General features: G+C 45.7%; 1 protein-coding gene across 4 annotated transcripts; it reads left to right on the top strand.

Annotated features, from left to right (window-relative positions):
* Positions 1-267: 267 nt before the first annotated feature.
* HAUS7 (HAUS augmin like complex subunit 7) lies at positions 268-23,176 on the top strand. Of its 4 annotated transcripts, XM_074278221.1 has the most exons (11): positions 268-516; positions 1,500-1,615; positions 7,907-7,974; positions 10,046-10,107; positions 15,976-16,070; positions 16,806-16,964; positions 18,660-18,774; positions 18,895-18,960; positions 19,583-19,786; positions 20,629-20,743; positions 22,672-23,176. In XM_074278221.1, exons 1-11 carry the CDS (start codon positions 331-333, stop codon positions 22,743-22,745), a joined length of 1,260 nt encoding a protein of 419 aa, XP_074134322.1. In that variant the 5' UTR covers positions 268-330; the 3' UTR covers positions 22,746-23,176. The 4 variants fall into 4 exon arrangements, with proteins under 4 accessions (XP_074134322.1, XP_074134323.1, XP_074134324.1 ...); XM_074278222.1 differs by lacking the exon at positions 20,629-20,743 and having other exon boundaries at positions 271-516; positions 19,583-19,736; positions 22,779-23,176; XM_074278223.1 differs by lacking the exon at positions 16,806-16,964 and having other exon boundaries at positions 272-516.
* The last annotated feature ends 3,413 nt before the right edge of the window (positions 23,177-26,589 follow it).

The raw sequence follows: 26,589 nt of genomic DNA, 5'->3' as shown, positions 1-26,589 counted from the left end.
GGCTACTGGGTCCCACACACGCAAGATGTCTCCTTCACTTCCACAGACCCGTTTAACTAGCTGCAATTGCCTCCATCTCCCCCGCTCTGGAAAAAAGAAGGCGGAAATGGGTGGGGGACGCTTCCTGAGTCCCAGCCAATGGGAAGGCGAGAGTGGAGTTGGGGGTGGAGTTAAGGTCGGGGAGGACGGGAACGGACGTCGTGAGGCAATGGGAAGGGCGGGGGCGCGAGTCCGCATTACGTCAGTGGCTCTGCCCAATGACAAGGCGCGTTCTGCGAGCGCGCGGATATTGGGCAGTGTCAGTTGTGACTCTCGGGAGCCGGAGGGACAATGGCTGAACGTTGGGAAGGGCTCGGGGACTGCGACAACAATGAGGAAGCGGCGCAGGCCACGAAGAAAAAGTGGGAAGAGGAGTGGGAGGATGACGACGAGGACGACGAAGACGACGAGGACGAGGAGAGCGAGGAGGACGCCCAGCTCTCTCAGGAGGCTCTGAGAGTGCTGGACAGACTAAAGGTGCGAGCGGAAGGGGCGGGGCCCAACTTGGGTCGGGGGTCACGGGTCACGGGTCACGCGGGGAAAGGGAGGGGTCGTTGGAGGCTTTCCTGCCGGAGATACGCTAGAAGGCTGAGGACCGGCCCAGGGTGGGGTGGCAGTTAGTGCGCGAGTAGAGTTGGAATCTCGCGCTCTCCTGGACCTCCCGACTCTGGGTCTGCCCCTCCCCAGTCCTTCTCCTTCGAAGTTACCTGCCAGTTCCTTGGCCACGGCCACGGTACCTTCTCTGAGGCTGGCCTCCCCTGCAGAGGCGTCCACTCTCACTTCCCTCCCCATGCATCCCTCCACACCATAGCGTATATTGGGAACGTTGGCTTTCTACCTTATATCTGCAGTCACTGCCCTCCTCTACAAACCTCAGTAGCTCCCTAGTGTCTCAGTGATCAGACAGAGTGACTAACCCAGCCTTCCAGACACTCTACACCTCTCCAGCCTCTTCTCCCCCTGGCTCCCTTCACATAGCCTGTACTTCACTGAAACTGGACCATCTGGCCTCATAGGGAATACTTACACATCCTTCTAGAGCTCTTTTCCAGGAAGCCTTTTCTGCTCGCTGTGGCCAGAAATGACTCTCATTCCCCGAAACCTTTTCTTTTTTTTTTTTTTTTTTAAATCGTATTTAATGTTTGACCTTATGTTAATCACATTCACACTTGTCTTGTGCTGAACTGCTTCTAATTCTTTTGTTTTTGTCTCCTATCTAGTGCTACCTCTCAAGTAATAGTAAATAAATGTGAAAAGTAGATTTCAGTTAACCGTAAACCGTTTAAGCAACTGTTTAATAAAAACCTTTTAAACAGCATCATCCTACAGAACGGGAATAACCAAATTTTAGAGATGCTGTAGATGAACCTCTGCAGGGTAGGAAACTGGCCTCTATAGCCTCTTAAGCTCTCTGCCATTGTGTAATATTTTAAATTTATCTGATTTTTTTTCCCTCTCAGGACATAGACTGCCCCTTCCTTGAAGGTCTGTATATTACTGGACTGAGGACAATAAAACAGTTCCTGTGTAGGCCCTCAATTTACCGTTTGGTTATTCTGGAATGGTTGTTTTCAAGGTAATGCCCCTGCCTCCTTATCTTCTTTGTCTTGAGGAATTCTCTTCTTCTTCATACAGAGACGGTGCTAAACACATTTTAAAACAGCTGTCGGCCATGAGGGCTCCGTCCTTTGGGCTTCAGATCACCTTGAACAGAGGTTCTCTCTCTACGGCCCACAGGCCACATGCGGCCCACTGAGGACGTTTATGCCCCCCACCAGATTATGGCAAATGGGCTGAGGGGCAGAGACAGTGTGAGGTTTGGTTTTTACTATAGTCCGGCCCTCCAACAGTCTGAGGGACAGTGAGCTGGCCCCCTGTTTAAACAGTTTGAGGATCACTGATGTTAAAAGTAATTAGTTAAAACCTAATTAGGCCAGGCACAGAAGGAATCATTAAATCAACAAATATTGCTTAAGTGCCAAACACTCTATGAACCACTGGAGCCGGAAAAACAAAAATGAAGCAGTAAGAAGCTACTGAAGTTTGTCAGAAAGGAGCCTAGTCATTTTGGAGCCTGGATTGGAGATGAGAGAGACTTGAGGGAGACCAGTGTGGAGGCCATTGTAGTACTCCAGGCTCAAGGTGATGGAGGGCCTCCATCTCTGGGAGTAATGAAAAAAGAGCTCAAATTACTCTGGAGGAGAAAATGTGTGTGTGTGTGTGTGTGTGTGTGTGTGTGTACACATGTATGTGCATAATGTATATGTATGTATATAAATGCATGTATTATCTGTATATATATATATATATATGTACTTTCTCAGAAGAAGGTAGGTAGGAGAGCATTAAGAGTTGGGGATTTCAAGAAATGAAAGGTGTCATACTGTAGAATGTGATTTGAGTTGAGTCTTGAGCAAAGTAAAGAGAGATGAAAGTACATTCTGGCATGAGATATGGAGTGCAAAGGTATGGAAATAGAGATTTGTGTGTGTGAAATGGGAAAAGGAGCAGTTGGACTAGACCCTAGAGTGTGGGAAGGGGAATAATAAATATATAACGAGACTAGTGAGATAGGGTGGGGTCAGGTTGGAGAACTAAACAGGAGTTTAAATTTGATCTTAGAAATACTAGGCAGGGCAGCTAGGTGGGGCAGTGGATAGAGCACCAGCCTTGAATTCAGTTCAAGTTCAAATCTGGTCTCAGACACTTTACACTTCCTAGCTGTGTGATCCTGGGCAAGTCACTTCACCCCAGCCTCAGGGGGGAAAAAAGAAAAGAAATAGTAGGAAGCCACTAGAGTTTGTTGGAAACAGGCCTGGTTGTTTTGGAAGCTGTGGATTTGAGGAAGGCTAATGTGGAGGCCATTGTAGTACTGCAGGCACAAGGTGATGAAGGCCCGCACCTCTACGGAGTAATGAGAAAGGGATGAGTGCAACAATTCAAAGGCTACAGTGATTCATTATTATATAGACTGTGGTTTAAGGTTTTTAAAGTGGTTTTCTTACAGCCACTCTGGAGGACAGATAATAAAAGTTTCATTCCCATTTTACAGATGAGGCTCTTGAGAAGGATCCATGGTCACTCAGCCAGCAGGTGTTTGAGTTAGGATCAAACCCGGGGCTATTGCAGCTAATTACATCACTCTTTTTGCTGAACCTTGTTATCTCCAGATGAACCCCACTGGCTAAGAAGCAGCAGACAGATTTTCCACTCCCCTCTATCCAACTAAAGCTGGGCAAAGTCCTTGGGTGTTACCTTGGTTTGTGGTTGCTTTATGAGGACTTCGGGAGAATCCTGAGAATTCTGCAGTGGCAGAACTGGAAGTGGAAAGGCCTTTTGAGATAAGGTTAGGTCAGGCCCCTTCATTTCACAGCTAGCGACACTAAGGCTTAGAAGGGGAAGTGATGTCCGGCCTCACATACAGATACTGCTGGAACTTGGCTCTCAGTTCATTATCCTTTGAGGAGTCTAAGTACATCAGGTACCAAAAGACTTTGCCTTCAAGCCATTCTCCTTGAGACAAGAACTGAAGTTAGTATTGCCCTGGCTCAGCAACATCATTACTTTTTGTACCAAAATGGAGCAGTTACTCTTTAGGGTAGAGGAAAGGGTAGGAGACTCCCCAAAGCAAAACCAGCATGGTCTTTGGCCAGATAGCCTCCTTAAAGAGGCACAGAAGCCTTTCTGATATAGCAGGCCCCATGCTTATCTCTTCTTTAGCAGTAATTTGCCCAGATGTTCTCTTCCTTGCATATTGAATCCTAGAGATAAGTAGTTTAGAAGCTTGAGATTGTAAGGTCCATGTGACCTTGTGCATTCAGCTCTGTAGAACCAGACATCCATGTGAGGGTGAGCAGAGTTCTGAGACTTATTAGCTTTCTGTTATAAGAGGCTAATGAAGCCCAAATTCTGGGTTCTGCCTGTATAGGGCAGTTAAAAGTCATTATTTATACCACTGTCTGCCTGGCTTTCTTATAAATTCTTACTGTTGCTTCCATGTAAACCTGGGCAGAATGTAGAGATCCCTCCCTACTCACTCACAACCCAAAGTAGCACCCCCTTTCCCCATAATGCATCTGTCTTCATACCACTGTCTTGCCTGCTTGAAGCATGGGAGGCCACTTGGTGCATCTCCACTGGTCGGGTTCCTTAACTTAGTCGCAGAAAGGCCTGGGAGAATTGGCAACTTATTGAAAAAATGGGATAAATGCTGGGGATTACCTATCAGCATCAAGCACTGGTATGTGAAAACAGGTCTACCCCAGTGGATCTCTGAGGAAGTGGAGGTGGATGCTCATTAGGGAGCTGGGAGGGTTGAGATTTTAGGGAAGAAACTAATGCAAGAGAGGAGAGGCTTGATGTCTTTGTGCAGGAAGGAAGTGAGAAATTAGGGTGGAGACTTGGAGTTTGGTTTCGTTAGGCTTGTTTTCTTTAGAGGAGCTTCCAGGTAAAAGGAGTAGTAGATTTGCCCAGCCCAGGCTGGAAATAGTGTATGTAGCAGGAAAAAATGTCTGCTGACCAAAACTCTGAAGCCTTGGCAACATTTCAAAAACCCCTTAAAACACTTCTTTCCAATTCTGATTTAAAAACAAATCAACAAACACAAAACACCTGTTTGCCAGCTTTTCCTGTTCTAGGTTGTGCTGGTTTCTAGAATGCACACTACAGGAAACTAAGGGAGGCCTTTGCTCTATTGGGTTGATGCTCTCAGAAGAAACCTGATGGATGACCACTTGTCAGGATGTTTTAGCAAGGATTCTTCTGGGGTTGGTTGAACTAGGTGGCCACAGATTCCTCTGCCAACTCTCAGCTTCTGGGACACGGGGCAAGAAATGCCCGGCATGAGGAGGTGGCCAGGTGGCAGAATTGCCCACAGCAGAGTTGGTGTGGCTCTGACAGGCTTTCACCCCCTCCACATGTAGGAAATGGGATGTTTTTTATAGCAAAATTATATATATTTTCACAGAGTCCAGGAAATTGCCTTTCTTAATATTAATCAAATTTTCAAAAATTACAGGGTTTTAAAAGCCTTTCTCCCCTCGACTTCAAAATTCCCTGAGATTTTTTATCATCCGCTGTGCAGCCCCAGGATGGGAACCCTTCCTCAGTTAGGCAGGTGGCTAGAGGGACCTTCTGGAAGGGTAATAAGCCTTGCCACAGGAAGCAGAAGCTCTTGGTCAGAGGTCCCTGTTTTGTACAAGTAGGGGCCATATGGATTCCCTTCACCCCTTGAGAGCCCTGTTCTCTTTTGGAAGACCTTAGCTACTGTTGATTGATTCTTTTCCTGGTGCCTTGCCCATCCAATTAAGTAAACTTTGATTAACCAGTTCTCCAAATAAGGTCATTTGGGTTTTTTGTTTGGGGGTGTTGGAATGAATTGTTGTTTTTAAAGAATTTTCAAGATAGCAAGGCTATGTGTATTTTCCATTATGTTTGTGCCTTCTAATTGAGAATGTTTCCTTAGCAACCAAGACTAGGCATAAGTGTGCACAGCTGTTGAACAAAGCAGTGATCATAACATTGTAAATGACACAGGCTGCATCTTCCCCTCCGATTTGTGGATAATGATCGGATTAATAAATACCAAGTCGTACAATTGAGGTACAAAAAATGTACATTAAATTTCGTGCCCAAGGCCCGTTGTATCCAGGGCCAGGCTTTTTGTGTCTGAGACCCAGATTGTGGATTTTGGTCACTTTGGGCTTTCCAAACACTAGCTTGTGGTGCTGCAGAAGCATTGGGCTTTTGTTTGGAACAATTTCTCAGTAGGGGTTCAAAAAGGATTTGGTTAATTCCCTTTTCCTCTTGGAGCCTTAGTTCCATCTTTTTAAGAAAGAGAATAGAACACCAGGGGAATTTGGTATTATTCTTGAAAAAGGGTTTAAGTGTGGAATGATTGATTACATTTAGTCCATGTTCTGCCGCACTAAAAGACTAAAGCTCTTAGTGTACGTGTGTTCATGTACAGAAACACAGCAATGCACAATTGGCTAAATCTCGGCATTGCGAGTGTAAGCTATCTACTTGCTAGGCTGATGCATTGTTTTAGGGACACCCAGCAATAAGTCAATGTCAGTCACACTCGGGGGAAGCCATCGATTGCAAATGGAGCGTCAGGCAGTTGGCTTTGAGGGTCGATGCCTGATGTGCCCCTTGCTCAAGTGCACAGGTTTGAGTTTGCAAGTATAGGTGATCCCCACCTTGAAGATGCCATGGGTTTCAAGAGGGAAAAAGCCAACTGAATATGTACTGGCTACTTTGGTGAGAGATGTCTGGGGCCATTGGTAGAACCGTAGCAGGAAGGAATAAAGGTGTTTGTCAAGCAACTTGAAACTCTAATTGGCAAAAAAAACAACCTGGACTACTTGTGCTTGGGCAGTTAATTATTTCTTGCTGCATCCTTGATCTCCACTGAGGGTGAGCTGCCACCAACTAGGGTTGCCTTGGTTACTGAAAGTTCCTATCACCTAGCAGGTTTTCCAGCAGCAGGAACTGAGAGAAGGGGATTGGCATGTATTTTCCTACTCATGCTTTTATAAAGATATAATACTGTTTTAATAACTGACAATTATATATGCTTTAAGTATTATAAAGAACTTTAAATTCCTTTTCATGTGGTTCTCACAGCAACTCACAGCAAGCTGTAAGTACTGTTGCGCGTGGTTTCCCATGTTTATAAATGTCCCAACCAGAGAGAAAACATCCAAGGTGAGATTAGAACTCCCGGTGTCTCTCCGCTATTTGTCTGCCATTTTTGCCACCACATCATGCTACTGATACACCAAGTTATTATTTATTGTTACAGAGTGTCTTGACATTATGATATTTAATAGATTCATGAAAGGAAGATGAGTAAAGATATGGATCTCGGTCCAATGAATTAAAAATGGTTTTCCTTTGTCTAGCATTTGACAGTTTAGAAAACATTATTATGTCCATTATCATTTGATCGTCTCAGTGATTCTGCAGGATAGATGAGGAAATGATTGTCCTCATTTGAAAGATGAAACTGAGTATCAGAGAGGTTTACAGGATGATCCCAGTAGTAAGTGAGGGAGCAAGGACACCATCTCCCAGGTTCTAATCCAGGAATATTTTAATTGCACCTAAATTCCTTTTGCCAATGTTGTAATAATGCCTCTCTGCATAATAAAGACAGCATGGCCTCTGGCAATGGGCTTGAGTTCAAATTTGTCTAGAAGACTAGGCTAAGCAATTAATCTCAGTGTTTTAAGTAACCCTCTAGGATTTATCTCCTACATCATAGATGGATAGATTTCTCCTGCTTCTGGATAGGCTAACCCTAACTGGGTAGCTAGCTGGTGCTGCAATGGCTAGAGTACTGAGTGTGGAATCAGGAAGACTCTTCCTGAATTCAAATCCGGCCTCAGATACTTCCTAGCTGTGTGATCCTGGCAAGTCACTTTATCCTCTGCCTCAGTTTCCTCATCTGTGAAATGAACCGGAAAAGGAAATGACAAACCATTCCATAATCTTTGTTAAGAAAACCCCAAATGGGGCCACAAACAATCGGACATGACTGAGATGACTGAATAACAACAACTGGACACAAAAACTATAAACTGAGTGACAAGGAGCAAAATTTTATCCAGATGCCCTACCCTTTAATAAGGTAAAGTAATTCAATATGCAAATGGGATGCTTTGGGGCCATGTCCCCTTGCAGGCGCTGAATATTGCCATCCATGGCCTTTTTCTTAAAAACAAGATAACTTGCCTTCTATTCACAAATCTAGAAATTGTCTATATATCTCAGAGATGAAGCCAGCTCCGAAAGGGGCTGTGAAACTCATTGTTCCTTGCAGTCTGTCATATCACGGCACTGACAGTTTGTTCTTTCCCTTTAGACTGTATCCTTCTTTTGAGGATTCATTTGCCACTGGGCTGGACTCTGGGGCTAAAGAGAAAATAACAGGTATAACTTTATTACATCAGGGGCTTCATTTGATATTAGAGCCTGGAAAACTCCGAACTTGGCCAAAGTCTGCTCAGCAAGCAGACTTATTTAATTGCTCCCCTTGGTAGCTATACTTTATTTCCATCGGAGCGACTCAGAAGTCTGTGAATGTTTATACAGCTTCTTAGAATTAGGCCTCGCATGAGAGGCTTGGACAGGAGGCCCTGCCAAAGCAGAGAATCCAAGAAGCAGACAAAGCCCACCTTCTTGGCTGGGCCAGGGGTAGAGGCTTTCGGGGAGACGCTTCTGGGTGTGGGTAGGGAAGAGTCAATCATGATTGGTCTCTCCTGGAGGGCCGTCTGTGTGGGTCTATGGCACACATGTACCCTCGGGTGTGCACGCAGATGTTACACGTGGTGTTCTGAGGACCAGCCCTGCAGTCAAGGTCTCACAGAGATTTCTCTGTAACCTCCTGTTTGCGCTCCGTCTTTTGGCAGAAATTGTTCCTGACTCAGTTAGGAACTTTAGGAAAATCTGAGCAAAGTCTCAGCCCCTTAAGAGGCCGAATAACTTTTCCATTTCAAAACGGACTGGAGGCTGAAGGCCGCATCTGAAACCAGATGGAGTGGAAGAGGGAAAATCGCGTGGTGCCCCGATTTTGGCCCCGGCCAGCGCCGGCCTAATGAAGCAGATTGGGGCGCTGACTCGGTCTCCTCCCGGCCAGGCCTGGGGCAGAGCTGATGCTGAGAACAGCAGCATCCCTGGCTGAGGGGACCCAAGGAGCCCCCTGTGCACGGGCTCAGAAGTGGCTGGAGTCTAGATGATGATGGAAGAGGAGAGAACAGGAATTCGTTGTTCTTTTTTCAGGAAAGCCATCCCCCTGCCCTTGTGGTCGTAAATCACAGAGCAGAGACTTCAGCACAAGGGCCAGCGCCAAAGGCAACCGCCCCCCACTTACAGAGACTAGGGTTGAAGGTCCAGAGAGGAGCCGATCCCTTCCTCCCCAGAAGTCAGTGCGGCGTCAGGCCTGGCTCAGCCAGCCCTCTGACTTCCAGGTTCTTTCCCCAACCACAAGGACACTTCCCCCTCCCCTTTCTCTCTACTTTGGAGACAATGCAGAAAAGGGGGGCTCTTTTCCGGGATGGAGCAGCCGCTCCAAAGCAGACACGTTGCTGTGGGGGTTGGCCGCCCCCCGTTAACACGCAATTAGGTTGGGAAGAGTTAGTGAGCTACAGAAATGCGGCTGATTCCCATTCTTTGTATTAGGTAGGTCTCCCCCCCCCCCCCCACTCCCATGGCTAGTGACACAGATAAGTGCTCTTACCTCAGTCCTAAGTCCCCGGGACTGGTCATTTGCGCTGATTGTCCGGCCCGGGCTGGATTCGGACCCCCCCTCACTGGTCCCCAGTGTGAGCTCACCTTGGCATTAGCGTTTGTGTGATGCCCTGGCATTTGGCTCCCTCCCTGGCACCTCGCCGTGCCCCCCCTCCAGAAAGCTGGCCCTCCTTCACAGCTGTGGCCCTCTGGGAGAAGCACCGGGCATGGGCGTCCCTCCGGCTGGGAGGGCGCCCAGGGCCGTCTGCTCCGAGGGTCTCGTGTTGTGCACGGGGCCCAAAGTGCGCGGATGCCGGGGCCTGCCGGTCGGCTCAGAAGTGGGATCGGAACTCGGCTCTCCTGGCTCGGCATTCTGGGCCCCAGGAGCTCTCTGCTTCCACTCAGGACCTTGGGAGGCGGCTTCCAGCTCAGGCTCTCACCTCCTCTAGATGAGGAGCCTGGGGCCAGAGAGGGAAGGAGATTGGCTTGGGCTTTCACAGTTTATGGGGGATTAGTTAGGCCTGGGGGGAGGATTAGCATTCAGAGCCTAGTCCACTCTGGCTTTGCCTTCTCCCCCCCAGGGCTTCCCCTTGGTCAGTCTGGCGGGGTTTTCTCCCTTTCTGCTCTTCCCTGGAGCTACCTGAGCTCCCACTTGCTGGGCCGTCCTAACTGTGCTGCCCAAACCCTTCCCTGCACTGAAGGAAGCCCAGCTTCTGTGGGAGAGGCCCTTGGGAGACCCGACGTTGGCAATAACTGGTCTTTTTCATCTTGGCAGACCTGACCAGGCTTGGTCACGAACTGATGCTGTGCGGACCAGACGATCAGGATCTCATTAAGGTAAGAGAGAGGACCCGCTCACTCACATATTCCTCCCTTCCTTCCTCCCACCTCCCTCCCTCCTTCCTGCTCTCTCCCTTTCTCCCTCCCTCTTCCTCCTACCTTCTTTCCCTCCTACCTGCTTTCTTTCTTCCCTTCTTCCCTTCCTCCTTCCTTCTCTTTCTTCCTTCCTCCCTTCCCTCCCTCCCTGCCCCCCTTTTTTTAGCCCCCTAAGGTTTGCACAGAGCTTTATGTCTGTTATTTCATTTATTCCTAACAGCACTGGGAGGTAAATGCAGTTGTCATTATTCCTGCTGTGTGTAGATGGGGAAACTGAGACCCAAAGGAGTTAAGTGACTTGCCCAAGAACACACAGTCAGTACGTATGTGGGGCAGGATTTGTACTTGAGTATTCCTGCCTCCAAGTCAGGTTCTTTCCATTGAGGCTGCCTTTTCAGCCTAGCAGCACGTGATTTCAGCCTGTTCTTTCATCTTTTGCCAATTCACATCACACCGTAGCCGTCTGGACTTTGCTGACAGTAGCATCATGCTGCTCTGTCATTGAGCTAGTAATCACTGACTCCCCACTTCCTTCTCAGACTGCTCCTGCCTGTGTTCCCACCATCCTGTACTTGGCAGTGAAGTTCAGAGCCCAAGTGCTCTCCATGGATCTGCCCACTGGCTGGCCTGTCGCACACCATGAGCACATCAGTCCGGCTCTCCTTTATCCCTGTCAAGTTCAGAGACTAAGTGACTTGCCTAAAATCCCAGGTCTTCTCATCCCAGTCCAGCTCTTCTACCAACGTACTCCAGTCCCTCAATATTCTCTTATAGAAGCCAGAAGTAGAATCCGGCCCTGGGTTTTACCACAGTCCTGCTGAGTTTCCTCAGTTTCTCCCAAATTCAATTGCTGGCCTTTTTCAGAAGTCAAAGCCTCCCCGGATTGCCTACACAGTTTTTCTAATTTAAGTCTGCCTTTCTTTGCTCCTTCTCCCAGGCAGTCATGAGCCCCACCCTTACATTTTATATATCAGGAACCTTGGGTCCCGAATGGACAAGAGATTGAATACCTGAGCATTGGTTCTAGACAGCAAAGTTTTGCGGGCATGGATATCCCAGAGCCAGGATCGAGCCTAGGGGTTTGAGGGATGTGCACAGTTGCAGAACTTGAGCTTACTGCTCAGCCTAAGGTTCCTGCAGGGCCCAGGCCTAGCCCCACCTCTGGATGTTATGGGTAGGCTTGCACCACTAGGCAACCCGGGAGGCACTGCACAGTCTGGAGCTCTCATTAGCCCAGAGGCAATCGGTTTTCTTTTCACTCTCAGTACAGGTGACATTGGACAAAAATCATGTCTTTTTTTAACCTTTGTTTTAGCAAGAATACTGTTTTAATGTATTTTTGAGTGGTGCTGGGTTAGAGGGATGGAAGGCTTCTCTTGAGCCCGATGGCTCCATTTCTTGGCCTTTGGAGCTGAGTTCGCTTAGGCTTTGAAGGGGTTGATGGCTGTGGGGCTAAATGCAATAGATGTCAACCCTGCCAGCCTCCTGAGCCTGGGGACAAGCCTGGGAATTGCCTGAATGCTTTCCTCAAGCCCGTCATCCCGGGTGCTAGGAAGATCTCAATTTGGGCATAGATTAAGTAGCAGGAATAGGATGTGAAATGCTCCTCCGCATCCCAACACGGTGCCCTGTTTGGGAAGGAAGGGCTGAGATGTCTCCATCAGGGATTGCACTCATTTGGGTTCACTCATTCGCCTTCTCGGTCTCTCTTGTAAATCTCCGTATTCTTGGAAGCGGTAACACCTCACTATGAACTCAGTTACAATGATTTTCTTTTGTGAGAGATAGGAGGGAACATAGGCGGGTCAGCATTGGCATTGGGAAAGAGAAATTGAAAGCAGAGAAAGATCATCTACAGGTCTGTCTTCTTTCTTCGATTACTTTGAAGAGCAGGTCCTCTTAGAAGCCTCCATTTACCCTCCTGTAAAATGAAAAGGGGTTGGACTAAGTATCTTCTAACTGGAAACAAAACTAGCTCAGGGTCGAGCAAAGCCCCCTGGACCTTCCATGCTAGGCCTTCTTCTAAGCTGACCTGGAACTATTAATCATTTCTCTGTGGTTCTGGCTATTCAGCCAGCTCCAGATTCCCCAAACGGTACTGTTGTCTAGCTCAGATCTCTTCATGTTGTCTACGGGAATAGAATGAGATCATCTTTGTAAAATGCTGTCAAGTATTTCTAAAAGTTTACACTGATTTTTCTTGGTGATTACGAGTAATCATTGTTCAAGAATCTCATTTCATGAAGTCGGTACTTCAACCAATTGCAGTTTTCTGTAATGGATTTTGATCATTGCTGTGTTTTCAAAATTCATCATCATTCTGCAGCCAATTTCACTCCGAACCTTTCCTAACTTAGCTGGGCTGGTCCTCCTGTAGTTGATACCCACTCTTTTCATGGAGGCCTCTAACGGCTTTCTCTTAGATCAGATCTAACCAAGGTTTTGTTCAGCTAGCCATGCCTTTAAGAAGCCATTGTCACCTCAGTGCTAAATATCATGAGGCATTCAGAGCAGAGTTTCTTGGAGCCCTGATGGTAATCATTTATTGTACTAATTTTTATATTATTATACTATCTAGAACAGGGGTTCTCAAACTACGACCCGCGGGCCAGATGCGGCCCGCTGGGTTATGGCAAATGGGCTGAGGGGCGGAGACAGAGTGTGAGGTTTTGTTTTTACTATAGTCCAGCCCTCTAACAATCCGAGGGACAGTGAACTGGCCCCCTATTTCAAAAGTTTGAGGACTACTGGTCTAGAAGATCAAGCATAGAGTAGAAGAAGGAACTTCTAGTCCATAGCTAGAGGATCTGTGTTAGAATCCCACCTGTTACTATGTGACTCTTTTCAAATAAGTCATGTCATCTGTTTGGGCCTCAGTTTCTTCATCTGTAAAATAGACTAGGGGACTTTTAAAAGTCCCTCCCAACTCTAAATTGATGATCCTATTTCTGTAGTACTCCTGTGATCTACCAGTATAATGACCCTATCAAAGGCAGGGGGGGAAGGAAAGAATCATTTATGCTAAAAGTTCTACCAAACAAAGGCATGCATAGTACTTCTATCTATCTATCTATCTATCTGTCTGTCTATCTATCTATCTATCTATCTATCTATCTATCTATCCATTCATTCATTCATTCATTCATTTATTTATTTATTTATTTATTTATTTATTTATCTGTCTGTCTATCTATCTATACATAAAGCAATGATTACCCCTTCCCCCTTCTCATTTGATAGAGTTCTAAAAACACTGGCACTAATAATAAACAATGGAAATAATCAAAAGGAATTATGATAGCTTAAGAGGAGACAAAACACTATTTATTTACAGATGAAACAATGATTTACCTATAAAATATGAGGGAACCAGCAAAGATATTTGAGTTTATAACTTAGTAAAGTAGTAGCTTTCAAAAAAAAAAACTTCAAAAATCAAGGATGCTACTCAATAGCAGTATCCAGAAGGCCACAATTGAAAGGGGAGTCCTTCCATTCAAAATCACTTTAAAAAGCATAAAAAATCAGGGAATCAATTCTGCTAAAGCAGTCAAGCTGAAATAGAAATGGCTTCCCGAGGAAAACCACAAATGGCTATTATCTATGTTTTATTGTATTCTTATTTATTTTGTTAAATATTTCCCAGTGACATTTGAATTAGGTTCTGTCTGTACATCCAATATATTTATAGGTTCAATTACTAACTAGGCTGTAAATAATGGACAGTTTCAATAATTGAAGATGATTCAATGCTCATTTGTGGTGAAGCTGTGCCAAGATAATAAAAAATTGACAATAATGCCAGAATTAGTTGACAAGATTTAGTGTTATACCAATCAAACTGCCAAGAGAATACTTTACAGAGCTACAAGAAATGATACTAAAATTCATTTGGAAGAATAAAGGCTCTTATGAATCAAAATACCAAGAGGATACTTTACAGAGCTACAATTCATTTGGAAGAATAAAAACTCTAGAATATAGAGGGAAATAATGAAAAAATAGGAGTGAAGGGGAAAATAGCTCCTCCACACTTCAGACTCTATTATAAAAGCAATATCATCCAAACTAGTTGGTAGTAGAACTTCCTATTTGACGAGTATCACAGGGAAAACTGGAAATTAGAGCTGCAGAAGTAATATGTAGACTAGGACCTTACACTGTAGAGTATAAAAACCTCAGTGAATATTAAAAATCATATTAAAAATCATACCACTAAATAAATTGGAAATAAACCATATGCGGTACCTTTCACAGCTGTAAGTAGGGAGGAACTAAGTGCTTTATCAAATAAGGGTGTATGTGATTATAAACAGTAAAATAGGTACTTTCAGTTACTTCAACTTGAAAAGCTTTTTCATGAACAAAATAAATGTACCTGGGCTAAGAAGAGAAGTGGTTAACTCAAGAAAGAGTCTTTGTTTAGATTAGATTAAATTAGATTACCCTGATTAGAGGGCAAGAACCAAGAGAAATATGTAAGATTATAAACCACTCTCAGTAGAGAAGTGCTCAGAGGTTATGAACAAGCAGTTCTCAAAAGAAGAGTAGGAAACTATTAGCAAATAGGTAAAAGAAGGCTCTAAATCCCAGTTTCTTAAACTGTTATTCCCAACCCTGTATGAGGTCTCCTAACTGAATGCTGGGGTTGCAAAGTTCTTATTTACAATAAATGTTTGATTTGTATACCTATTTTACATCTGAAGTAATGTAAAGCTTTAATTCTTGAGCTAAAAGAGGTTGCTAGTGAAAAAAATTTAAGATTAAAAAAAATTAAGATACTCTAAATCACTAATAAGAGAATGCACCTATCAAAACAATTTTTGAGGTTGCAGATCACCTCCAGGAAATGAGGACAGATATTAAAAGATGGGTCTGATATTAGAGGAGTTGTGAACTCACTAATGCATTACTAATGGAACTGTGAATTGGTCTAACTGTTCTGGAAAACAATTTGGAATTATGTAAATTAGTGACTAGAACCTTTGACCTAGAGATTGCAGTGCTAGGTAGGCATGAGGTTACTGATAAATAGATACAGCAAAATATTGCAGCACGTTTTGTGGTTGTAAAGAACTGGAAACAAATTAGATGCTCATTAATTGAAGAATGATTAAATAAAATGTGGTACATAAAGGTAATGGAATATTATTGTGCTCTAAGAAACAATGTGATGAATGTAGAGAAGCTTGGAAAGACACCAACTGATACAGAGTGAAGTAAGCAGAGCCAAGGAAACAATATCTACAATGGCTACAGCGATGTAAATGGAAAGAACAACAACCATTAAACATTGGAAAAATAAAGAACAAAGTTGGTTACAAAGAAGAAAACTGAGAAGACATTATTCCAAAACTTGAATTCAAACTTATTGGCCTTGTTTACAAAATGGAAGAGGCTTTTTTTTTTTTTTTTGGAATAGGCTACTTTAAGAGGTGGGGGACTCTCACTCAGTTTTCAGGCAGAGATGTTGGATGATTTCTTGGGGATCTGATGAAAGGGATTGTTAGCTGTTAGAGTAGCTGGTTCTCTATTTGCTTATCTATACCTGTATACATAAGCACCATCCTCCTCCAGAACTTTGTGATCTCCCTTTCCTTGAGATAAGGCAGATAGTGTTATCCCCCCTTGACAAAAGAGGAAACTGAGGCCCCAAAAGCTAAGGGATCGTAAGGTTTCACAGTTAACAGCTCTAAACCCGGGTTCTCTGACTTCCCACCCAGAATTCTTTCCAGCACGCCACAGAACATGAGGCACTGAGTTTGGAGAATAAGAGGTGCTGGTGAAAGCTGGTCTCTTTGTGGTCTTATATTTGGCTTTCTTTTTTAGGGTTCTGCTGGTGTGAAGGAACAGCTTTATTTCTTTAATCAGTTATTGGATCTGGTCACAAGTCTGGGTCCTGAATATGTCACCAGTTTCTTCAGGTAAAAAGCCAGGGGATGCTCTCCTGGGAGATCCTGGAGAGAACTGGTAGAGGGGGTGGGAGTGAAGAGATCCACTTACACCCTTTTATTTTGGTTCTGTTCTCTCAGGCTGAGATGTGTAGATTCGCACAGTTGGAAAGGATTGTAGAGGTCATACAATAAAACTTCCCACCCAAGGCAGGAATCCAGGCCTGACTTCAGAGGGCGACTCCCCTTCTGTCCCATCAGGGCTTATAGGTGATGAAACTACATGAATAAACAGATACTTAATGAGCAACAGGGCCTAGCCCTGGGCTCTGGGGGAGACCAAGAACATTATACATGGCCCCTGGTTTCAAAGAGTTAACATAGAGAGAACATATGTTTGTGAAAAATTAAGTAGCACTCTGGAAGGAGAGAAAAAAGGATAGAAGAGAAAATAACGCTGGGCAATCTGGAACGGATTGCTCCATGAATGGCCTGGCCAGTGAAGCTCTTAGGGTTTGGAGGAAGGCTCTTGTCACTGAGCAGGAAGGGTCAGCATGGTTTGGGGACCAATGGGAGCTGGATCGGAGAGGCTGGGCTTCTCAGGAGCTGGGGTTTCGAATGAAGGCATTTCCTCCATGAAACCGAGGGTTGTCCAAAGTTTGTGTCTGGCACTCAGATGAGGTTGAAGCCTGGTATGGGGAAGGGTGTGGTCCTCATTTACCCCACCTCTGACTCCCAGGAACTCCCTATGATTTATGATGCTTACAGTGTGGAAGAGAATGTCTGCAGCTTAGTGGAGGACAACGAGATGCTGCTGAACAAGTTCTTCACTTCCCACATCCACGAGGAGATCTTAGATCCCACGTTGAGTCCCTTGCCTCTGGACATAGAGAACTCCTGTGGGGCAAAGGAAAACCTGCATAGAATGTATGTACTTGGGGACTGAGAAAGAAAGCCCTATGGTCAGAGCCATAGAATGACCTGTAGGTTCAGGCTGTGCTTAATTGGCCCTTTTCTCGCAATCCTTTTGGGAAAAGGCTCATCCCAAAAGCTAAGGTGGAAGAAATGCTAGATCCTTCCCAGCCAATGAATTTTAGACTTTAACATGACTAAAAATTAAGTCCACCTAAAATCCCCTCCCTACCCTCCTTCCTTCCCTGACTTCCCTGCCTATCTGTCCTCAATTTCTTCCTCTCTCAACACCATCCAATCTCTGCTTTGCATTGTGAAAACCTTCCAGCAACAGGCCTGCCCTGTGGGAGTATCTGCCCCTGTAAAGAAGGGTGACCCAAGGTCCATTGGCTCAGGTTGGGCCTTAGGCCACTGATGCGTTCCGAATCGGTGCCGTAGTGTGGCACATAAATCGCACGAGCTAAGATAGGCTGGTGAGGGGAAGAAGGCTGAGCAGGGGAGGAGTCGGGGGGCAGGAGAGAACAGAGTTTCCTTTCAGGGCTCTTGATAAAAATTCCACCCAGTCTTGGGCGATTGAGAGACCTGGCAGCTTCTCACTACTATCAGTGTGAGCTCTGGCCAAGAAACCGGAGGTAGCTGGGCCATCTCCCATCATCTGGCCACTGTACCCAGATGGCTCTGGAGGGGAAGGTGAGGCAGGTGACTTTGCCTGGATTAAATCTAATTCATTTGCATGTCATTGCATCTCCTCCCTGATGTCACGGTCCTCTTCAAGAACGAAGGGCAAACAACAGCAGCAACAGCGATGACAGCTACAAGTACCACCACATCTGGTAGGCCAGGCCACTGTGCCAAGGGACAAGGCTCAATTTTTCTCTGGACCGCCTCAGGCACATAGAAAAGGAGAGCCGCCATAATGCTGATGACCAGCACGTTTCATGTATCAGGATTTACAAAGGACATGTTCCTTTGGTACTTTAAAGTAAGAGATGTGCAGGTTATTTTTAGATGAGAAAACAGAGTGAAGTTTTAGCAAGCAACAGCCATGTTTCTGGGGCCTAGTACCTAGGAAGCGCTTCACACATACTTGTGGATTGAATGGATGGCCTCCTTTTGGGGGAGCCATCTTCCTGGGCCTTGTGCCTTAAGGAGCCCTGCAGTATAGACTGGCAGTGACTGACAGGGCATAGGGAGAAGCTTTTGTGAGAGGCTGCCCCTTTCCAGAGCCCTAAGCCGCCCCTGCCCCCGCCTAAGATTTTCATACACACAGAGCATCCCTCAGCCCTGCCAAGCATCCTCTGTAGAGCATCCCTCAGGCTTCATGTCGCCCTTTTGGAGACACAGGAAGGAACAAAGAGCTCTGCTGCCGCTTTCCTTCCCTCATCCTCCCATCCCCAACAGCGCTGGTTTTGTGAACGCTTTCTGTCCCTTGCTTGATGTTCTCGTGCTCCCTCCCCGGGGACCTAATGCATGCCCATGGTAGTCACTGGTGATTCCTCTTCCTACCTGGAGAGCCCCTCAGAGAAGGGGCTCTTCATTTTGTAGCATGGAGTCTGCTTCCGGGAAGGAGATCTGTTCCCCGTCCTGTCCCGAGAACGTTTTCATTCCACCCCTGTGGTCCTTGTACGTGCCATCACTCTCACCTGACCTTGGCCCCATCTGTTTGTGGGCAGGGGTATGCTTAGGAAGCTGACTTGCTTCTCCTTCCAGGCCCGCTCCTTCCAGGCCCTCTCCTCCCAAACCACTGGGGGCAAAGATCAAGGTGGAAGAGCTTTCTGAAAAACTGAATAAACTCACTGAAATGCTGCAGGCACACAAGGAAGAGGTGAGAGAAGCAGGGGAAGGAGGAGAGGCGGGGTCCCCGGGAATGTGGGATGACATGAATTGGGAGAAGATGAGGGACTAGGATAATGGAATTTACCGCTGCCGGCTCTCCCTCCCCAAGGTCCTCTGCCGTCAGGAGGGCACCAGTAGGCTGTTTTCACCAAATCCCGCCGGATTCCCCAAGAAGGTGAGTAACCCGATTCTGGGGGAGCTAAAGAGGTGGTTCCATAGAAGCTGGAAGGTGAGATCCCTTTCAGATCTTGGGAGAGCTTTCCTTAAACACTTCTGTGCGCCAGACATTGGGGACATAAGGACAGTCAGTTCCTGCCCTTGAGGAGTTTATGTTTATGTTCTGCTGAAGTAACAGTCTCTGGCCTCTGGAATCGAGTTCCTCCAGCCACTGACCTGCATTGCTTGCCAACCCTGTGTGTTCCTTACCTTGATTCCCTTTCATATGGGGAACTGGGTTGGCTTGCCTCCCCCACTTGAGTAAAAGGTCATTGAGGGCAAGCATTAGCTGCTGTTTGTCTTTGTAACCTGGTGCCTTGTCCTCAGCTGCTGCATCAGTGGGTCCGTCTGTAGCCCCCACAGCGCAGCCCCAAGAGCCCAGGAAGTATTCAGTCAATACTTGTTGGTTCCACTGGAGCTTGCACACATGCATTCATGCCCATTTGTAAGACTGAGGGAGAAACTGAGGTCCACGTGCTGCCCGTTGTATCAGTGTGATCCAAGGCAGTGGGGGAGCCCCCAACAAGGTTCTTGGAAGCTCACAGAGTGAAGGCCTTGATCTCTTGTGTCTGGTTTTGCAGCCTTCTGCCCACTGTGGGAAAATCTCCAGCCAAGGTAGCGGCACCTTGGGCTTGACTCTCTCAGATTTCCATCAACTGGTGATTGCTTTTATACACGTTTTTGAGGATGAGCTTCATGAGTTCTGTGATCACCCAACCCCCAACATCAACCCTTGTGGTCCATTATTTCAATCTATAAATGAGACGCTAATGCTCTTGAACCAGGTAAGCCCCATGTGACCTCCCTTCTGGCCCCTCCCTGATGAACTTCAGTCTGAACTGGGACTTGTCATCAGCTCCTGCAGACAGTAACCTCTATGGTCACGATGATGTTCTCAGGGCCAGGAGGCTCCCCTCCCCTCCCCTATTGTCCAGAGTATGTCCCAAAGGAGATTTTTTTCCCCCGACTCCTGTAAAATCTTGGCAGGGACTGTTGCTTGTCGGTGGGTTATCTGCAGTGGTGTGCTGGGAAATGTTTAAATTGACTCTGAGGGGAAAATGTGTACATGCCACTCTTCTGTGTTTAGTCTTTCTTAAATTTTCTCCATCACTGAAGTCTAGACAATCCACAAAACAAATGGGTCAAGCCCTGACTTGCAGCATTTGTTGATTTTGGAGGGTGGGTAAAGGCCTGAATTCAAGGCTGGTGCTCTATCCACTGCACCACCTAGCTGCCCCAGGCATTGAAAATTAAAGTCAGCTCTTGTGAGCTACTTTTTACTGTCTCCAGCATCACAGAAGCACCATATCCAAAGCATCATGGAAACTTAAGGAGAATATAGGGACTTTGGAGGGGGGAAGGTGTGGGGAAGACAATGCAGGGCTGTTGCACCACGTTGCAGCTATTTAGAGCTTTCGCAGGAATTCATACGTAAGGAGGCGACCCTCCTTTGGGCACTCTGGGATTGATGTGTGGCAGGCTTGGAGGAAAAGAACTAACCCTTGATGTTAAGTGACTTATCGTGGGTAAAAGTTGGAATTTGTCCCAGTCTATGGGATGGATGCAGGGCATTTTCAGAGTTGACATTTCCACCATAAAGGACCTGATTTTTGTACTTCTTCCCCAGGAGCTGAAAACTATCAATCAAGTCATGGATACCGCTGTGAACGTAGATCACATAGCCAAGGAGTCACAAAGGGAGAAAGCCTATTTGAGCGGAGGTAACTGCATGGTGACCTTAGGTATGTAGCCTCTGCTCCCAAACCAGAGTACATGGCCTGACATTCCTCATTTGAACAGTGAATTCAGGGACTTCTCTATAATGGTCCATGACTTGACAATCCTGGCCTACCGCTCCTTCCTTAACAGAACAACAATAATCATAATAGTTGTCATCTGTGTAGCCCTTTGTTAGTTTTATCTTATTTGAAGGAAAGTGCTTTGAAAACGTTCCTGGGAGTGGTATTTTGTATCTTTGGGGGCAGCGGGTTTGGGGCTGCCGTATTCATTCGACAAAGGTGGTGGGTCTCGTGCTCAATGCTGGGAATACGAGTATTGTCGAGGACTCAGACTACCACGAAGGAGCGGCTATTTTACGCCTGGGATGGGGGCAAGAAGGGCCGGCGTAGTCCCAGATACTTGGACATTTTAAGGTGGCATTCAAGAAGAGAGCGAGACAAAACAAAGATCGGTAAAGGGAGAGCCTGTAGCTCGGGGTGGGGTCGGCGTGGCAGAGTGGGAGATGGCATGGAGGCCATCAGGAAAGACTGGACCCAAGATTTGGCACCTGAACAAAGAAGGTTCAAAGGCCGAGGGTGAGAGGAGGACATGCCAAGTGTGGGGGCGGGGGGAGACAACCTAGGCAAATAGCTAAAGGCTGGAGAGGGGCTGCTGAATTCAGGGGGCAGCTAAGAGTCCAGTTTGGCTGGAATTTCACCCTGCCGGGTGAAATAAGCCTGGACAGAGGATGGCGAGATTGTGGAGGACCTTCAAAGCCAGGCTGAGAGTCCCTGTTCCATCCTGTAAGTGGAAGGGAGCCACGGGAGGATGTGGAGCAATGGAATGCCCTGATCAAAACCGTGCCTTAGGAAGCTTCTTTTGGCAGCCTGATGAGTGAGGCCTCGGACAGGGCAGACCCTGGAGACGTGATCTCCCCGGGGACGTGGCATCGGTCCTCCGGGAGAGAGGCCGTCCAAGGCACATCTAGTCCACGTTTCCTCCATCCTTGTAGAATGAATGGGAAGCCATGAGAGGCTGAATCAGGGAATCCAAAGAAGGGCAGGCAGGTGTCAGGAGAGAGCAGAGGGGGAGGATGGTTGTAGAACTTTGATTTTTATTGGATCATGGCGGTGGAGAGAAGGAAGAGTCAAAGACTGGATCAAAGGGGCTGGAGCATGGAGGTGCCCTCAACAGAAAAGGGGGAGCGCCTGTAGGGAGGAAGATGAGGAGGCACGCAGCCTTGACTTCAGTAAGTCTCAGGGGCCACCGGGGCCTCCCCGGAGGTAGTGGCCTAGGGGCAGAGCTGCAGGTGAGAGATGAGAGGGAAGGAGATGCCTTAGGCCGGGATGTGTAGGTTTCAGGGTCACCTGCATAGAGCTGAGGGAACCTATGGAAGGGAAGGAGCTCACCGAGGGAGAGGAGAAGAGGGCTTAGAACACCCCCCATTCTAGGGAAGCCCCCAGTTAGAGAGCAAGGAGGAGGACAATGAAGACAACTGAGAGACTGGCCATACAGGTAGAACCTGTAAGGGTCAAGTCATGGAAACCTCACTGGGGAGAGCCTGGCGTGGGGTGGGGTGGGGTAGGTTTGGGATGGGCTCAGTGACAGATGTTGCAGTGGTTTGTAGGGGGAGGGAGACTCGACAGAAGCCCTTGGAGGGGGATGACCTTTAAGGGGAGGGGATTCAGTAGAGTGGGGGCTCCGGGAGCAGTCAGTGGGGGCTTAGGAATCACCAAAGGTCTTTCTCAGACTCAGCAGGTCGGTGTCAGGGTCCACGGCAAAGCTAGTTTTCTTTGTCTGGGGCTTGGGTTCTCAAGCTGGGGAGCTCTGAGCGTGCTTTGGACACTGGGAAGAGAGCCCAGCTTGGGGCCGTTAGGGGGCAATGCTCCATGGGAGCAAGAACCCCGTACTCCTGCAACTTCTTAATATTCTCTCTTCTCCCCGTTGCCAGCTGAGAAAATGAAGGCGTTAATGCAGAAATATGAACTCCTCCAAGACAGTCCTCAGACATCCAATGCAGTATGAACAAAAGCTAAGCACCCATCCCTCAGTCCTCAGCTCCTTGTGTTTGGGAAACGAGGGGGAAGACCTTGGTCATGAGGCAACTTTCTTTTTACTATCAAAAAAATAATCTGTATTTTTTGTTATGAACTTGACAAGCACCGGTGAGGGATAAATAGAGAAAAAAGGATTTGTGCGTGAAAGCTCAAATCAAATTATGTTCACCTTACCTTTTAAGAAGTACATAATAAAATCACCACCTTAATATGTATACATATATTGTATTTAACATATATTTTAACCTATTTAACATGTATTGATCAACCTGCCATCTGGGGGAGGGGGTGGGGGGAAGGAGGGAAAAAATTGGAACAAAAGGTTTTGCAATTGTCAATGCTGAAAAAGTACCCATGCATATATCTGGCAAATAAAAAGCTACAACAACAACAAAAAAATCACCACCTTAACCTATCTTTGTCTCCTTCTAAACTGCCTTCAGTCTTTGTGCACATTTTTAAAAAGCAATCCTGTTTCCTTTTTTTCTTTCTTCTACTTTTTTTTCTTTTCTTTTCTTTTCTTTTCTTTTTCTTTCTTTTTTTTTTTTTTTTTTTTTTTTTTTTTTTTGGAAGTGCCCCCTCTTCCTTCCAATTGAAAAAAGAAAAAAAAAACAAACTTAGTCCAAAGTAACAAAACAAATCTACACATTGGTTGGTTATGTCACAAAGCATCATTCTTTCTTTCTGCATCATGATATCATCACCTCTATCAGGAAGTGTGTAGCAAGCTTTATCACCTGTTATCTGGACTTAATTGCATTATTTGAATTTCTTTAATGTTTCTAAATGGTTTTGCATTGCAGAATTAATTGTTGATTGACTTGTTCTCCTGGTTTTGCCCATTTTATTCTGCATCAGTTCATATGAGACTTCCTAAGTTTTTCTGAATCATTTGGTCCAATAATATTCCATTACATTCATATACCATGATTTGTTCAGCCGTTCCCCGATTGATGGGGCCCACCGTTGTTTCAAGATCTTTGCTACAGTGCAAAGAGCTGCTCTTTGACAGGCTTTGTTATCGAAGGGTGTGCACCTTTTTCGCACATAGTTATAAAGTGTTTACCAAAGTAGCTTGAAGGTCCACTCTTGCCATCAGCATGGCGTTAGGGTGCCCGTCCTTCCACAAACCTTAGAACAATTACGCTTTTTCTTTCCTGTCATCTTTGCCAGTCTGATGGATGTGACGTGTGCATATCTCCTCCCCTTTCCTGGAAGCTCTGTCCTTCCCAACACAGAACAAAATTGCATGAGCTTTTTTGGTTTCTATATTGTACTGCTCATAAATGTTGCATTTCACTAAGTCCCTGAGCCTTTCAGAACAACTGCTGCTTATCCATGCCTCTCCCACCTGTATATTTGTGGTGTTTACTTTTTGTACCTGAGTGTAGTATGTCTTCATTTTCTTTTATTAGCTTCAGCCTAATGACGAAGTCTTTCCAGTTTCTTTTGAATCCTGATCATCATCCAGTGTGTTATAAATTTGAGACAGCTAGGCAGTGCAGTAGAGAGATCTCTGGGCCTGGAATCAGGAAGATCCTGATAATAATGCTAAGCGGTACAAGACCAAGCACAAATCTCTAGGATATTCCACCAGACACTTCTTGTCCTGACCTCATTACCAGTCACTTTTTGAGTCCAGACATTCATCCCATTCTGAATTGGTCTGATTGTGTCATCTAGTCCACATCTCTCCATTTTTTCCACGAAACTATGATGAGATACTATCAGAAGCTTTGTTTAAAAAAAAAATCTAGGCAAACTGTATTCACAGTTTCTTAGTTTATGAAACCTGTCAAAAAAGGAAATGAGTTTGGTATTGTTCTGGTTGAAACCATATTGACCCCTGGTGATTACATGTCTCTTCCTTTCCTTTTTTTTTTATTTTTTTATTTTTGCTGAGGCAATTAGGGTTAAGTGACTTGTCCAGGGTCCCACAGCTAGGCCATGTTAAGTGTCTGATGTCAAATTTGGACTCAATTCCTCCTGACTTCAGGGCTGGCGCTCTATCCACTACACCAACTAGCTTTTTTTGTTTTTTTAATAGTTTTTATTTTGTTTAATCACCATTTTTATTTCAAGTTATCCCTTTCCTTTCCCCCTCCCAGAGTGCCATCCTGTATCATAAAGAGTATGTTTATAGAGAGGCCTCACAGATATATATATATTTCACTTGAGTAAATCACTTGAATTCATCAAGGGAAGAAGCTGGGTGCTCTTTCACTTATATTGAGTATCAACTTCCAATATCCTAACCCCTCCCCTTGTGCAAGTTCGGCTAATTTTCCTTAAAAGCTATCCACTATCTAGTTCTTTGTTGCTTCCGAGGAATTCACTGTTGATATCATGTCCTTATCAACCTGAGTACAAAGCGGCCAGGAGGAGCTCTGAGGGGCTCTCTGACACTTGGTTGGTGAATCATGATAGACAACAAACCAGGACACTTAGCTTAGCTGAATCAACTCCAGATGTCCTCATCACCTATCCTTGTGGACTCTCCTCCTGAAAAAACTAAAGAAATGTCTTTTTATTAACTGTTGAGTGGCCTAGGAGTGAATCATTTTTTCCCATTGTCACACCTAAACTGTCCCAGGGGACTGATCCAGCCAGTCTCGGTCACTTTTGTTCTGTTTTAAGTAATTTTATATTTATCTTGTCAACTTATCTTATCAACTCAATTTTATGGCCCTTCTAAGACAGCAGTGTGTCTTTTCCTCCTCCTGCTCCTCCACTTCCACCAAACCTAAGGCTTAATAAGTTTTCATAATTTAAACGAATTTAGAATTAGGGTCCTGCCTCCTCTCAACCCCCATCTGCTCAAGGTGGCTAACTTAATAGGAAGATTTTAGCTTCCTGGGGTACTATTTGAGGATCAGGGTGACCCATGTCTATGGAGATAAAATTAGTCAGACTATGGCCACTTCAAGGGGTGAAAGCAAAAGAAAAACATGCAATTAGAGCAATGTGCATAGGGGTCATGATATCACTATGGACATACGTCTTCCCAAGAAGTTCCACCTCTCACTCACATGGCCATTACCAACAGGGTGCCACTCTGAAGGCAGGATCAAAAGTCCTCCCATGGAAGTGACTGGAGCTTTCCCCCTTGGGATTCTTCTACATAGCAATGCACAGAAGGGGGAATAAGCACCCAGTACACAAAGATCGTGATGTGGGGGGCTTTAGCCTCAATTATAACTATCACTATGTGTGAATGGGCGTCTGCAGGTGTGTATTCTCTAGTAAGCAAGATGAATTCATTTGCTGCATCCTTCAGAGAGAGGAGGGTACTTGCATTTACAAAATTCTCAGGAACAAACTCGTAATATCTTGGATACATCCTGAAAAAAAGGCACTTTGAGATGAGTAGCAACAATCATAGTTTGAGTAGTCCTTCTCCCCAAACGAGTCCAGTTATTTGCACGGAGTAGACGCTCAAATATTTGATTGGTTCATGTTACAGTTCCTGAATGAAACAAAAACGATCTGGATCTTATGGAAAGTTGGGAATGATGCGAAGAGAGTAGACATGCTTGTACAGGCAGAGTGGAAGACGGCCACTCTGCTTACCCAGTAGTCCTACCTCATTAATCCCAACTGCTCCCCTGCCAAATCTCACACAAAAATGCTTTGACCTAGTTCAAATTCTGCCTTTGACACTTGACCCAGTGTAGGAAGTTGGGCCAGTCAAAGGCAAGTACTCAGCCTTAGGCAAGTCAAAACTTAAGCCTAATGAATAGATGGGTTGTGACATGCATAGATAGGAAGAGTTCCCATAACCTTAAAATTATAGATGTTTGGTATCCAGTATC

Source organism: Sminthopsis crassicaudata, chromosome X (genome assembly GCF_048593235.1).
Source record: "Sminthopsis crassicaudata isolate SCR6 chromosome X, ASM4859323v1, whole genome shotgun sequence".
Lineage (NCBI taxonomy): Eukaryota > Metazoa > Chordata > Mammalia > Dasyuromorphia > Dasyuridae > Sminthopsis > Sminthopsis crassicaudata.
The sequence above is the reverse complement of the archived record's forward strand: the minus strand, read 5'-3'. Positions and strand labels throughout refer to the sequence as shown.

What these genes read in the sequence shown, in the direction of transcription:
- HAUS7 (XM_074278221.1), top strand. Translation starts at nt 331, where the DNA reads ATGGCTGAACGTTGGGAAGGGCTCGGGGACTGCGACAACAATGAGGAA. An exon ending in GAGTGCTGGACAGACTAAAG is followed by an intron (nt 517 to 1,499) that starts GTGCGAGCGGAA and finishes TTTCCCTCTCAG; the next exon opens with GACATAGACTGCCCCTTCCT. An exon ending in CCGCCGGATTCCCCAAGAAG is followed by an intron (nt 18,961 to 19,582) that starts GTGAGTAACCCG and finishes CTGGTTTTGCAG; the next exon opens with CCTTCTGCCCACTGTGGGAA.